At 42.2% G+C, this 14,770-nt stretch overlaps 1 protein-coding gene across 1 annotated transcript in view; it reads left to right on the top strand.

The window, feature by feature from the left end:
- SSU72 (SSU72 homolog, RNA polymerase II CTD phosphatase) overlaps positions 1-14,770 on the top strand; it is an 87,644-nt gene that overhangs the window by 59,488 nt on the left and 13,386 nt on the right. Inside the window, exon 3 of the mRNA XM_040325809.1 lies at positions 12,687-12,826. Coding sequence (XP_040181743.1) covers positions 12,687-12,826 — 140 coding nt within the window. The remainder of the gene's footprint in view (positions 1-12,686; positions 12,827-14,770) is intronic.

Genomic DNA, 14,770 nt, shown 5'->3' with positions numbered 1-14,770 from the left:
ACAAAACCTGAAGAGCTCGCTGTACGAAGTATGCAATGTTAGTACAGTGACCTCCCCGCTGTTCTGAGGTGGGGGACTGCCCAGGTGCACTTTTCTTTCGTGGCGCTGTGTCTGCAGAGAATTCGGGATTTCTACTGATGTGAATGTACAATGTATATGTAAACCACTGCATAAATTGACATCGCTATATAAGTAACTGAAATAAATAAAGTAAGTAATAGAATACCCTACAGTGCACTTATTCTCTTTTCCCTGATCTAAACAAAATCACCCTCTACAGATGCTAACTTTATTTGCATCCAACGTGGAAAATCTCCCTGTGCTTTGCATCTGTGGAGTGGAAGGGTGGAATGGTTTAGGTCATTGCAAAGGGGCAAAAAGTATGTGTTATTCAGACCAAAAGAGAATTGGTCCCCTTTCACATGGGGCGGATCAGTAATGATCCGCCCCTTAAACCTCTGCTTGCTCAGCGGGGATTGCTCCGTTGATCCCCGCTGAGCCGGTGGATGACAGGGCGGTCCTTGCACACTGTGCAGGGACTGCCCTGTCTTTTCTCCGCTCTCCCCTATGGGGGGATCAGATGAACACAGACCGTCTGCAGAATCGGATCATTGTGGAGGCAGGTGAGAGCGGATGTTCATCCGCTGACATCCGCGATCTCATAGGGACCAATGTGTCCCTTTTTTTAATCCGCACACGGATGGATGAAAAAGCGGACATACGTTCCGCAGGTGTAAAAGGGGCCTTACTCAAACTTTTAATGCAGTTTCAAACGTCATTTTCATTATATTTTAAATTTTACAGATTTTACTTTAAATACCTGGTGATCCTGCCATGAGGATTCTTGTGTAGGTACTTGCTATATAAGGTGGCTGAACTCTATCCTTGTTTCCTAATTAATAATAATTAATAATAACCCCTCCCACTCTTAGCTAGCCTCAGTTTTTTGATAGCATCCCTCGTTCTCTTTATTGAGAGAAGCTTGCCCTTTTTCTGTGGAGGCTTCTCCCTATATTTTTCTTGGGCCCGCCATGCAATCTGAGGTTTCTTCTATGGCAGTTTACCAGACGATTGCTGTCTAATCTAAATGCATGGTCCGAAATTGTAGTTCCATCAGAATGATTCACTTAGTTCAGGCGGTTGGACTGTTTATTTATGACCCTATGCTACTGTGCAAATGGCTTGGTGGACACTGCCAAATCCCCAGGATTTGGTCTTCTCTCCATCCATTTGCACAGGAGCCATTGGCTCAGAGTGACGCTAAACTCTGTTTTAAAAAAAAAAAAACCCAAGTAAGTTATATGTAACTCAAATGCCTTAATTTGCTCTCTGTAGCCTCCAAATTTCCAAATTCTTTTTTTTTTCTGTTACCCAACTTCCTGTTAGAGGGCAGCTATGTTAAGTCTCCATGGTTCCACTGTATGTAGGAACATAGCCGCCCTCTTACTTGCTACTAAGATGGGCTATGGGCTGTGGTATGTGTAGTGTCTGCCTAGAACCATTCACATGACTGCATTTAACAGTTTCTGTATGTTCCAAACATACAGAAGTGGGGGGGGGGGGGGCAAAGAAGAGGTTTGGGAGTTCAGACAAGGTTACAAGGAGGCAGAAAATCATAATAAGAAACCATTTCATGAAAAATAGTTCATAGGACTATTTAGTGGAAGTATTTTGTTTTTTTGTTTATTTGAGACTAATGCCGCGTACACACGATCAGAAATTCTGACAAGAAAACCATGGATTTTTTTCCCGATGGAATTTTGGCTCAAACTTTGTGTTGCATACACACGGTCACACAAAATTCCGACCGTCAATAGCACGTTGACGTACAACACTATGATGAGCCGAGAAAAATTAAGTTCAATGCTTCTGAGCATGTCGACTTGATTCCAAGCATACGTGTTTTTATTGCATGTCTGAATTGCATACAGACAATCGCGATTTCCGACAATAACTTTTCACGGTCGAAAATTTGAGAACCAGCTCTCAAATTTTTGCTGTTGGAAATTCCGACAGAAAAAGTCAGATGGGCCTACACACGATCGGAATTTCCGACCTAAAGCTCACATCAAACTTTTCTTGTCGGAAATTCCGATTTGTGTGTACGCGGCATAAGGCTATTGTTTAGTGTTGCTTGAAATGCCGGTCAGCTGAGCTCTTATGCAAGTGCACCTATTCAACTTTGAGTGGTTACTGTTTGATCACAAAGGCCTGTTGGATAAATAAAGACTATTACATGGCCTTGGAGTACTTTTCTACCTGAGAACAGGAAAGCTTGTTCCTCCATTGGTAGGGATTCTACTACTGAGGTTAGGAAAGGTTCATTTTGTCCCTCTGTCTTCTTATGCCAAATAAACAGAAACATACTTTTGTAAAAAAAAAACATGGCCCTCCAAAGCAGCCCAAACTGGTTCCAAGGCTTCTTCCTAGTGATTTGGTGTCCCCATTTTCACACTCGGCCTTCTCCATGATTCATGCTCACAAACTGGTCTGCAAAAAAATGTTTTTACTCAACTTGGAGTCCCTTCTATTCTGGATTTGAAAAATCCAACTGCTAGGTCGGTCATTGCTTTCCTCCTCCTAGGGGATTTACTGGACTCCTTAAATATCTCTTCTTTCGGCCACCTCAGCACATCTGTAATTTGCAGTGGGCAATCCGTATTAACAGTTTGTTGCTCTTCCCTTTTGGTCTGTCTAAAGCCCTGTTGGTTTTCACCAAGATGGCTTCCCCTGGTTTTGGCTCTGCTCTATGCCTAAAGGATTAGTGTTGTGTGGTATCAGTCATCCCTGTCGGACATTGAACAACAGAGTTAAGACTCTGCAAAGCTGTGGATCCTCAATCTGAGAAAGTAATCTCTGGATACATCTCCCAGATGTCCTTGGACAGTCAGTGGACGTGCTGGTAACACCATAGGATCAGTTCAACCTGATTTATGTCTTTTTTGCCCTTTTCAGAATCAACCTAGTCAGTTTTATGGGATTTAGTTGGAGGGCATTCTGAAGATCCTCATCGCACCAAATTGTCCCAGAAGGGTGTCGTAGTTGGACATCCTGAGATACCTTGCAGATGCTCTGTGGGCCTGTCCCAGATCTTTTGTTTCAAGGGCCAGTGTTTCATCCTTCTTGATCGCTGGTTTTAATGGCATTTCTTTAGAAACAGGGGCCTATCAGACTCGATCATCCCCACCCTCTGGAAGGCCAAGAATATGAGCTTTTATTAAAAGTCTATCATTACACCTGAAAAAAGGCTGTTTTGCTTGGTGTGATTTGAGGAACTTTAATCCTAGTAAGTACTCCATGTAATGTATTCTTTTTTCCAGTGTGGTTTGTGTAAGCATCTAGCCTTCAGTACCTTTAGAGAATAACGCTAGGCCTTGGCTGTCCTGTGCAAGAGATCTTTGACCCCTTTCTTCCTAGCTAAGGTTTAATTCAAGGTGTATCACACCTTTCCCCATACACTCCTCCGTGTCCCCTTAGGGCTTTAATCTGGGTCTCTTGGCTTCAAAGAAGCTGCCTTTTCAACATTTTAAGAATATGTTCTTGTCTAAATGTATTATATTAAACACACTCTGTTTAATTTACATTATCCATTCTCTTTCTGTATGTGGATGATGGCACTGTACTTCTTTATTAATAAAAAAAATATATAAGTACCCTTTTTCCCCTAATCACTATACAGATGTCACATGATCTAGCTCTTCCCAAGCCTGTCTGTAGGGAAACAGTGGCATGAGGAGCATCCTGTCCTCTGCTACTGGTCAAGTGTGCAAAAAGTAAAAATTGATAAATATTTAATATCCATAAACTGTTTTAAGTTGTCATACAAATATTTAATTAAAATGAAATCTATCATTTATTTTTTGGTGTGGGAGGATTTCTGCCAGTCACAGGCTTAGTTACGTCCCTCCAGCCTGTGTCCTAGAATAACAGGGAGGTGAAGCAATCAACAATAAAGTTGTAATATTCTTCCCCATTGAGTTTAGCTGGTTAGTGGGCATGGCGGAGGTGGAGGGAGGGAGTGGGCTGTCATTTACTGCTGTGTATAAGCCCACATGTGTGACTCTTTAATCGCATGGGCTGCTCAGATGTGATGGGGAGAAAATGCTCAGGGTGGCAAATACACTGAAAGCTGAGCATGTGCAGAGCTGCCACCACTGCTCTCCAAATTCCACAACTGCATTGGGGACATAGAAAGTAAAGGGAGATAGAGAACAGCAGGATCAATACATTTTTTTTTTTTTTTTGAAGAATACAGGAAACAAATCCCATATTGACTGAGTATGAACAGCATGAAACACGGCATTTACTGATAGGTTTTTAATGATGTAGGTTTAATGACACTTTAATCGAATGGTAACTTTTCTTGCTGCTTTCACCTCTGCAAGGAGGGTCTCTGAGTTGGCTTTATCCTTCCAGGAACTATTTAGTGTTGCCTAAGTCCTTCTTCCTCACAAAGGTGCTCTCTTCTTTCTACCTTTAGGATATTGTCCTTCCTTATATCCTGCTCCAATTTCAGGGCAACTTCTCTCCACTGTTTAGCTGTAGTGCACACCGAGAATTTTATATCTCTGCTACTATTTTTTAGGCAACATGATTCCCTCTTTGTACTTTCCTAGGTCCCCCCTTCTCACTCCACCATTGTTGAGATTACCATTAGTTTAAAGGATAGGGTTATTCTCTTTCCTTATAAGGCACACTCTACGTCGCAAACGACGTTGTTTTTTAAATTTCGACGCGGGAACGACGGCCATACTTTAGACAGCAATACACTTGCTGACTAAAGTTAAGGCACCAAAAAAAAGTAACTTTGAGACGGGAAACTATACTAGCGGCGACGTAGCGAACGCGAAAAACCATCGTGGATCGGCCGTAACTCCTAATTTGCATACCCGACGCTGGTTTACGACGCAAACTCCCCCCAGCGGCGGCCACGGTACTGCATCCTAAGATCCGACAGTGTAAAACAATTACACCTGTCGGATCTTCTGGCTATCTATGCGTAACTGATTCTATGAATCAGTCGCATAGATAGAAACAGAGATACGACGGCGTATCAGGAGAAACGCCGTCGTATGTCATTTGTGACTATGGCCCTATTTTCCCAGGATTGCAAAGCTACCACTTGGGCTTCTGTTGACTTGTCTACGTTCTAAAAGATGGATGATCGGGTCTCCTCTGATGCTCGTTTCAGATATAAGGTGCTACAAGCTTCTCTTTGAGTCTGTCAAGTCTTGGTTGAACCATTTGTTATATGGACTTGTTGGTGGTGTTTGCCATGTTCACCATCCCTTTAGTTGGATTCATTTGGACATCCCAGTCGTAATGATTAAAGATTCTATGTCCCAACTGTACAACAAAGAAAATAGAATTTTTCGACTTGCCAGTAAAATTCATCTTTTGGAGTACTGTATAGGGCACTGTACCCTCTCCCTCTGTTCTTGTGTTTTCTGTATTGCTTGCTACAAAACTAGCAGGGAGTGAGAGGTAACATTGAGGGATGTACCTGCAACTTTTTTTGTTGCCAGCGACCAATCACTAGGTAACAGCATAAAAGGGCCCTTTCACACAGGCATTTCAATGACCTCCACCTTCCAGTTTTTCAGGAAGATCTGAACGTAAGCTTCATGTTGCTCTATTGGTAGATGCAGTCCTCCTTGTCAATCAATGGAGTTGATTTGCAAATCCACTGTGCACTGCAAGTGCACTTCGAAGTGCAGTCACTGTAGATTTGAAGTAAAGATCTGAAATGAGGGCTCTGCTGCTTTCTATCTAATCCATGTGCATAGATAGAAAGCAGCAGAGCCCTCATTTCAGATCCTTTCCTCAAATCTACAGTGACTGCATTTCAAAGTGCTGCAGAATAGGTAGGTATAAAGTTTTTTGCTTTACAGGGATTAGACTGTGCCGAAGAGCAGGTTTATCGTTGGTTATGTTTTTCCTGAACTTCCACTTTAATGCAAAAACCTTCTGGATTCAGCCCCTTCCCCAGCTCCCCCAGATTACATGAACCCCTATCTCGATCCAGTAAGGTGCATGAGAGCAGTGTCTCTTAGGTCTCTTTCTCTCACAGGTGACAATTTCCATTCACAGGACCTCTGCTCGGGAGCAAGACTGTTTGAGTGGCCCAATATTAAGCACTCGGCAGGAGGGAGGAGCCTGGACAAACCGTGGGGGACCCAAAAAGAGGATTAAGTCTGCTCTATGCAAAACCATTGCACAGAGCAGGTAAGTAGAACATGATTTTTTTTTTTTCTTCTTGTTTTTCAAATTACAATCACTTTAGGCACTGGCAGGAAGCTGAATGGCCATGGATATAATTAATGTGGCATCTATACCGTTTTGGCTCTGATTTAGCAGAAGATCTGTTCGCAGATCCTCTGATTATCAGAACATAGGATCTTCGTATGAAAGAGCCCTAACCCACTTCTATTGATTGAAGAACCTGTGCCCCATACTGCAAAGGATTTTTCAGTTCTAAAGCAAAAATCCTAGTTTAGCCCGGGAACGTAAAATATACTGTACATACATTCCAATTAAAGTCGTAATACAAACTGGCAACCAAGAGTAAGACTTTCTCTAGGAAAAGTATCTGTAAAAACAAACTTGGTAAATCAAGCATAATAGAATAGTCATAACTCAGATCAAACGGACTAAGGCCTTTCGGTGGCATACGATAAATACGGTTAAACATTTCCTATAAAGAAAGCTAATGTTTAGCTTTGCTGGTCCTTGTTCTGCCACTGTAGTCTCTACCTGTACCCTATATTTCTCTGTAATGTACACTTTACTTCTGTTTCCATCCAATCTCATTACCTTCTGCACGTTTTTCCAGCCGCAGTAACTGGTGTTGAATTATTTAGCTTTTTACAGCAATAAACTTAACAGATTGAATCGCTATGTACACGTTTTATTGGTATGCGCGCAAGTAGACATCAGAACAGTAAGCATGAGCCACAGTGATCTTGGAACTGATACAGGTGTATGGGATTCCAAACAATAACTGAAGTGTTTGGGTTCTATGTAGATTCCAACAAGTGTTACGCAGCATTCACACGTTTTTCTAACTGGATTAATTTGGAAAAATGTGTGAATCCAGTGTGAAAACATTTGCCACAACACACGTTTAATTAAGACACCATTCAGCTTTGATACAGTAAAAGTGCAGTGTTTCAAAAAGTGCATCTGCTTTTTTTTTTTTTTTTTTGAGGCACTACATTGGAAAAGGGTGAACCCAGACTGATACGTCGACCCCTGTGTGTTGTTTTTCATAGCAACTGGGTCTTTGTTTTCATTTCCTGTTCTACTTTACAATACCTGTTGCTAGGATCTGGTTACTATAGACAGCTTTGATTATACATTTCAGTGCTTGCTCTTGTCTTTGGTGGAGGGAGGCAGATTCAGACACTTGCCAGGGCTATACTACTGCCAGTGACCCCGGAGAAGGGCGGGAATTTGCTAATTTTCCCATGCAGTCAGCCTGGAATGCTGCTTGCTGCACTCATTTGTCACTGGCACTCTAGTGGATGCTCCATAGGAATATATGAAGAATGCACACCAGAAGAGAAGTGAGAAGCATTGGTGGGGGAACTTGCCTCACCTGGGCTTTGGATATCAATATAGATCCAGGATCTTGCACTGCCCTACTCCAACCAGAATAATAAAAAAAAAATGTATGTAGATGGTAAAATAACAAAATTAAAACGGTTAACAAAATAAAATTAAGGCCTCATTCACACGAGGCGGACTCCGTTACTAGGGAGTCCGCCTGCTCCCGTCAGCTCAGTGGGAGATCAGTCCGCAGATCTCCGCTGAGCCGATGGATGACAAGCTCCTCTCTGTTCACTGAGCGAGGAGGGGCTTGTCGGGCACCGCTGTCTCCTATGGAGCAATCTGATGAAAACGGACAGCATGTCCGTTTTCATCAGATCTTACCCGATCCCATCCGCATGGATGGATGGGGATGTGCCCCCTATACATCTGTTTTTGGCGGATCGGATAGGGTCGGATGTCAGCGGACATGTCTCCGCTGACATCCGACGCTCCATAGGGATGCATGGAGCGGCCGTTCAGGTCCACCGTCAAAACTGACAGGCGGACCTGAACGATGTGTCCGTGTGAATGGGGCCTTAGTCAGGTCCATAAATATTGGGACATCGACACAATTCTAATCTTTTTGGCTCCTTCCACTTTTAAAGGGCCCAAAAGTAATGGGACAGATTAACAATTATAAATCAAACTTTCACTTTTTAATACTTGGTTGCAAATCCTTTGCAGTCAATTACAGCCTTAAGCCTGGAATGCATAGACATCACCAGATGCTGGGTTTCATCCCTGGTGATGCTCTGCCAGGCCTCTACTGCAACTGTCTTCAGTTCCTGCTTGTTCTTGGGGCATTTTTCCTTCAGTTTTGTATTCAGCAAGTGAAATGCATGCTCAATCGGATTTAGGTCAGGTGATAGACTTGGCCATTGCATAACCTTCCACTTCTTTCCCTTAAACTCTTTGGTTACTTTCGCAGTATGCTTTGGGTCATTGTCCATCTGCACTGTGAAGCGCCGTCCAATGAGTTCTGAAGCATTTGGCTGAATATGAGCAGATAATATTGCCAGAAACACTTCAGAATTCATCCGGCTGCTTTTGTCAGCAGTCACATCAATAAATACAAGAGAATCAGTTCAATTGGCAGCCATACATGCCCACGCCATGACAGTACCACCACCATGCTTCACTGATGAGGTGGTATGCTTTGGCTCATGAGCAGTTCATTTCCTTCTCCATACTCTTCTCTTCCCATCACTCTGGTACAAGTTGATCTTGGTCTCATCTGTCCATAGGATGTTGTTCCAGAATTGTGAATTTTTTTTTTTTTTTAGATCTGGCCTTCCTAGGGAAGTCTTCTCTTGATTGTTGACTTTGACACACATACACCTACCTCCTGCAGAGTGTTCTTGATCTGGCCAACTGTTGTGAAGGGTGTTTTCTTCACCAGGGAAAGAATTTCTCGGTCATCCACCACAGTTGTTTTCTGTGGTCTTCTGGGTCTTTTGGTGTTGCTGAGCTCACCGGTGCGTTCTTTCTTTAAGGATGTTCCAAAGAGTTGATTTGGCCACACCTAGTGTTTTTGCTATCTCTCTGGGTTTGTTTTTTTTTGTTTTTTCAGCCTAATGATGGCTTGCTTCACTGATAGTGACAGCTCTCATATTGAGAGTTGACAGCAACAGATTCCAAATGCAAATAGCACACTTGAAATTAACTCTGGACCTTTTATCTGCTCCTTGTAAATGGGATAATGAGGGAATAACACACACCTGGCCATGGAACAGCTGAGCAGCCAATTGTCCCACTACTTTTGGTCTCTTAAAAAAGTGGGAGGCACACATACAAACTGTTGTAATTCCTACACTGTTCACCTCATTTTGAATGTAAATACCCTCAAATTACTGCTGAATGTCTGCAGTTGTTGATTTCATTTCAAATCCATTGTGGTGGTGTATAGAGCCAAAATGACTAGAATTGTGTCGATGTCCCAATATTTATGGACCTGACTGTAGATTTAAACCTATTTAAAGTTTCTGTGTCCAGGCCTGCTCATCCATCTCTGTGCGAATGCAAACGCATGGATGTACAGTGTCACCCATACAGTGACAGCCTGGACGGCTGTCCATAAACACCTGCCACTGCCTGCAGCATACACATGTTCCTCGCTGTATGGTCCTTTCCACCCATGTTCTCTGGCCCTGCCACAACTTCTCTTTTGAAGTGTATTATGCAATGCCATGACAAGGCAGGAATGATCATCTGTTTTGGTACATTATACAGCATCTCTTGCTAACAGAAGGAAAGATGTACTACAACACAGCTTAAAAAGGTATTAAGGGAACAGAATTTGTACTAGCAGTAACAATGTTTTTCAACTTTAGTCAAGTACCTCCAAGAGGTCTGACGTCCTTTATATAACACAGTTGTTATTAATGTTCACTGATTGAATTGCATGAGTAAGGTAGTAAAGGAAGTTCAGAAATTAGTCTGTAATTTCTGTAAAACACAATTCTAATTTTAATAGTCTAATAATAAATGTAACCCATTTTTATGCCCTTGATTGAATACATTTATGATTACAAAAACCTTGTCTGCAGCTCTTCAGATTAGAAGAAGGCAGAGAATTTCAATGTGAACTACACTGAGGAGTGCCTAGGAAGCTCGGACAGATCTGTATGAATATTCACATTGAGTGGGAACGCCAATTCACTAGATTGGCTATTCTCAGCTGCTGATAGTACAAGGCTGTCTAATGAAAACCATTCATGAATTGGTTCTTGCATTTTAGATTTGTTAAAGAATTAAAATAGATTTGTTGTAGCCATGGCTTCCCTTTTGTTCTGAGCAGGCATATCCAATTCCAAATATGCTACTGTTTACCGTGTCGCCTTTTCATGATACCATTACATTTAGACCCCATTCACACCTGAGCGTTTTGTCGCCTGAAGCGGAAAAATTGCGTGACTTTCTGCCTGAAAACGCTATGCCCAGGTGTGAATGGGGCCTTAGTACAGTCTTGAACACAAGTTTAAGACCACTTAAAAAATGGCAAAAAATCATATTTTACATTGTTGGATCTTAAGGTTCCAAACATTTTTTGAGCATTCAATTAATCGAAAATAACGAATAAACTGAAACAGGCTGTTTTTCAGCTGATCAAAAGTTTAGGACCACACCTCCAAAAAAAAATAACCCCCCCCCCCCCCCCAAAAACAGAAATCCAATTTCCAAACATGAACTCGGTAATGAGTAGCTCCGCCGTTATTGTTGATCACTTCACTTGGTGAAGACAGCCGCACGAAGGCCATCTACTGTCTGGAACTGTTGTCCATTTTTGTAAACTTCCCTTGCCATCCATCCCCCAAAGATTCTCAATTGGATTTAGATCAGGGGAACACGCAGGATGGGCCAAAAGAGTGATGTTATTCTCCTGGAAGAAGTTCCTTGTCCTGCGGGCATTGTGTACTGTAGCATTGTCCTGTTGAAAAACCCAGTCGTTACCACACAGACGAGGGCCCTCAGTCATGGGGAATGCTCTCTGCAACATCTGACGCCCCTGCACTTCCTGAAGCTCCATTGTTCCACTGAAGGAAAAAGCACCCCAGACCATTATGGCGCCCCCTCCACTGTGCGCGTAGACAACATCTTAGGTGGGATCTGCTTGTCATGCCAGTAACGTTGGAAACCATCAAGACCATCAAGGTTAGATTTTTTTCTCATCAGAGAATAAAACTTTCTTCCACCTTTTGAATGTCCCATGTTTGGTGCTCTCTTGCAAAGTCCAAGCGAGCAGTTCTGTGGCGTTCAAGGAGACAAGGTTTTTGAAGACATTTTTTGTTTTTGAAGCCCTTCAGTCTCAGATGACGTCTGATGGTTATGGGGCTGCAGTCAGCACCATAACCAGTCCAGTGTCTTGATGAGAGACCCTGCTTATGCAGTTCAGCAACCCGACCACGTTCAAAAAGGGAGAGTTTTTTTGCCTTTGCCATCACAACGTGTGACTACCTGAAAAAATATTTTGTCTCTCTCTCATTTCTTCTTGTTGCATGTTGAAGCTCTACTTGGAACCTTGTTAAGATACAACAATGTAAAATATGATTTTTTGCCATTTTTCAAGTGGTCTTAAACTTTTGATCTGGACTGTATAAATGATCTAGGCTGCACGTAGATATGTTTTCTTAAATTGCTTCTACGTGCATAGATGGCTTAGCTGGGTGCGGTGTTGTGAAAACTAGGTCGATGGTACGAAGGCCCGAATCAAGGCAGTCCCCTTGGATGGAAAGCGAAGATACGCTATCCCCAGGATTGGCAGACTGTAATAAAATTTACGATTCTAATCCTGCTTTGATCTAACCCCAAATGTGATCCATTAAAAGTAAACGACAAATTTCCTAAACTTTAGAAGTTTTTAAACCAATGATATATTTTCTTTTTTTAACAAACCTTTATTACAGGATTCACCCCTACCACTGTTTTTTTTTTTTTAAGAAGCAATAGCAGTAGTTATTGCTTTTGTGACTATTTAAATCTTCATGTGGCCTCGTCCAAGGAGAGGGGAGCCCCACCTCTTCAGTTGTGTGTGCAGTTTAACCTTGAGCTATTCAGCTCAGTAAGCAGGTTAAAACTGTTAAGGGTGGCCTAGTATACACATAAAAAGGAGCTGCCTTTTGGAAATGCTATACATTACTTTTAACGTGCATATTCAGCCAAAAAAAAATATATATATATTATGTATAGAAAGTGGGACAGGGTTAAAACCCCTGTGGTCTTTTACTGCTATTATGGGCTCCATTGGAGAGTTTTGCCCTTTTCCCATTTGAGAATGGTTTCATCAGACCGGAAGCAAAGAAAAATCTGCAACAGAGATGGCAATAAAAGCTGATGGGTTCTAGCTTTCCCATTCCTTAACTAAAACATGTTTGCTTCTGTCTCTGATTAAGTTTTGGTCACTGGGACAGGAGCTGAAGGGAATATCTCTAACATCCATCCCAGAGGGGAGCAAAAACAGGGGTCTCAATTCTCCCCAACTCTATCCAAAAAAAAAGGTTGGGCTGTACTTTATAGGTTGATGTGAACAAAATACTAAGGAGAATTTTTTTTAATATGCCTGACTTTTTGCAAAAGTTCCTTAATTCATGATAATTCAGATACACACAGAATGGTATTTTACACATGCTGGACAGAAATAAGAGGATCAAGCCACGACCAGAGAGGTTCCAGAACTGCAAGGACTACTTTGACCTAGTTATCACCTGCGAGGAAAGAGTGTATGATCAAGTAGTTGAAGGTAAGAGTTTTTTTTTTTATTACGTTCATTAAAGTTCTGTATTTTAGTTGAGATTGGACATTTATAAACTTGCACTGATTTCCTATTATCACCACGCTCAAACAAACTTACTCAGATTAGATATACAGTATTAGTTTTGGTTGGTTGCTGGAGACCTCAATTGCATAATTCAAGAATGTTCAGCTCTTCCACCACCACAGTGGCCATAACAGAGCCAAACTTTGGTATTATGCTGGTCCTGCCTTCTTCTCTAGAATGTAAAATAAATGGAGCATGACATAGCTGAAGTATGTGGAGCTGGGAACTCTGATACGAAAGTCTCTGAAGTTGGGGTGGAGGGTGACTGAACTCATTAGCATCATCCCAATCTTGAATAATTTTTTCAGGCATCCTTTGCCTATAAACTCAATCCTAAATTGACCTGGACTGACAGTGTAGGCCAACAGTTTGTAGTCAATGACAACTATATGGAATTCCCTAGAGAATTATGCCAAAGCAGGCACCACAAGATTCTTTATTTTACCTTCGTCAGCACAGTGGTGTAGTGAGTAGCACTTTCGCCTAGCAGCAAAAGGGTCGCTGGTTCGAATCCCCGACCACGACACCATTTGCCTGGAGTTTGCATGTTCTCCCTGTGCCTGCGTGGGTTTCCTCCGGGTGCTCCGGTTTCCTCCCACACTCCAAAGACATGCTGGTAGGTAAATTGCATCTTGTCCAAATTATCCCAGTGTATGTGTATATGTATGTATATGTGTGTGTGTGTGTGTGTGTGTATATGTATATATATCTATCTCTGTGTATGACCAAGCGTGTTGTGATCCTACGGGGTAAAAAAACGACCGCACCAGCCAAGCAGACACTGGCTGGATAAAGCGCCCAGAGGCGATTCAGTTCGCATGTGTAGCGCTATACAAGTCATTCATTCATTCAGAGGAGCACCTTCTGTGCGTCTCTCCGCAGCATGCTTCACTTGGCTTCTTGGGCGCTTACTATTTAAAGTTAAACTGGCCATATACCCATAGATTTCTCTCGTTCATCTAGATTCCAGTTTCCATGCTAAACAGCGTAGATAGAGGAATATCGGTTTATCAGCTATTGTATTCAGTCGTTTAGGCCAGCTTTTTCAACAAAAGTTGATCAAAGGCCTTTTGTAGCGTGAAGGGGTGCTGACAAGGCCAGCCACAGCTCACATTTTTGCCAGAATTTGAACTGTGCATGATCTCCTTAAGTCCTACCACCCACCACGCTCTTGTCCAGTTGTCTCCAAACTGTGGCCAAGGGGCCAGATACAGCCATTTGCTTGCTTTTATCTGGCTCATGGGGCACTATTTTCGTCCACTAATACCAATGGACATATTGGCAAAGGAGACGGTCTTGCTGCACTAGGGAATTCCACTTGGTCTGGCTTTTATGGTAGCTGGACTCCTTATTAACGCTTATTTCAAAGAGGCACACAGGGGAGCCTTTTCTGGCCAAGATTGCTATGAATCGTTATTCAGTCAGGGGAGGCTGATCGAACTGCAATGAGAGAAAGAGAGGAACGGTAAAGCACAGCCAAAGGAAACCATTTCTAAAGTTGAAGTCGATCCTGCACACCCAGGTGTTTTTTTTTTTTTTCTGTAGATTGTCATTTGTTACAAGTATTTAGAGTTTTGGCAATGTGTGCAGTGCTTTTACATTTCTTGTACATTCACATGAGTCTCTGCCTTCAAGGAACTTACAATCTCGAATTTCCAGTCCTGGTGACAAATGCCTTCTGGGACAGGCAGTAGGGGGAATGAATATAGAAAGCAAGGACATTTTCAGCAAGTACAGAAAATACCTACTGGTCTTGCTAAATTCGGTGATCCTGGCGCTTCCTGTGAGCTGCAAAAATAACTTATTTTCCTTCTCTAAACTATAAATCCCCCCCACCCCTCCCCATAACAAACATAAAGAAAGGAA

The sequence above is a fragment of the Rana temporaria genome, chromosome 10 (genome assembly GCF_905171775.1).
Source record: "Rana temporaria chromosome 10, aRanTem1.1, whole genome shotgun sequence".
In the NCBI taxonomy this organism is placed as follows: domain Eukaryota; kingdom Metazoa; phylum Chordata; class Amphibia; order Anura; family Ranidae; genus Rana; species Rana temporaria.
Note: the sequence above shows the minus strand (reverse complement) of the source record. Positions and strands in the feature narration are given on the sequence as shown.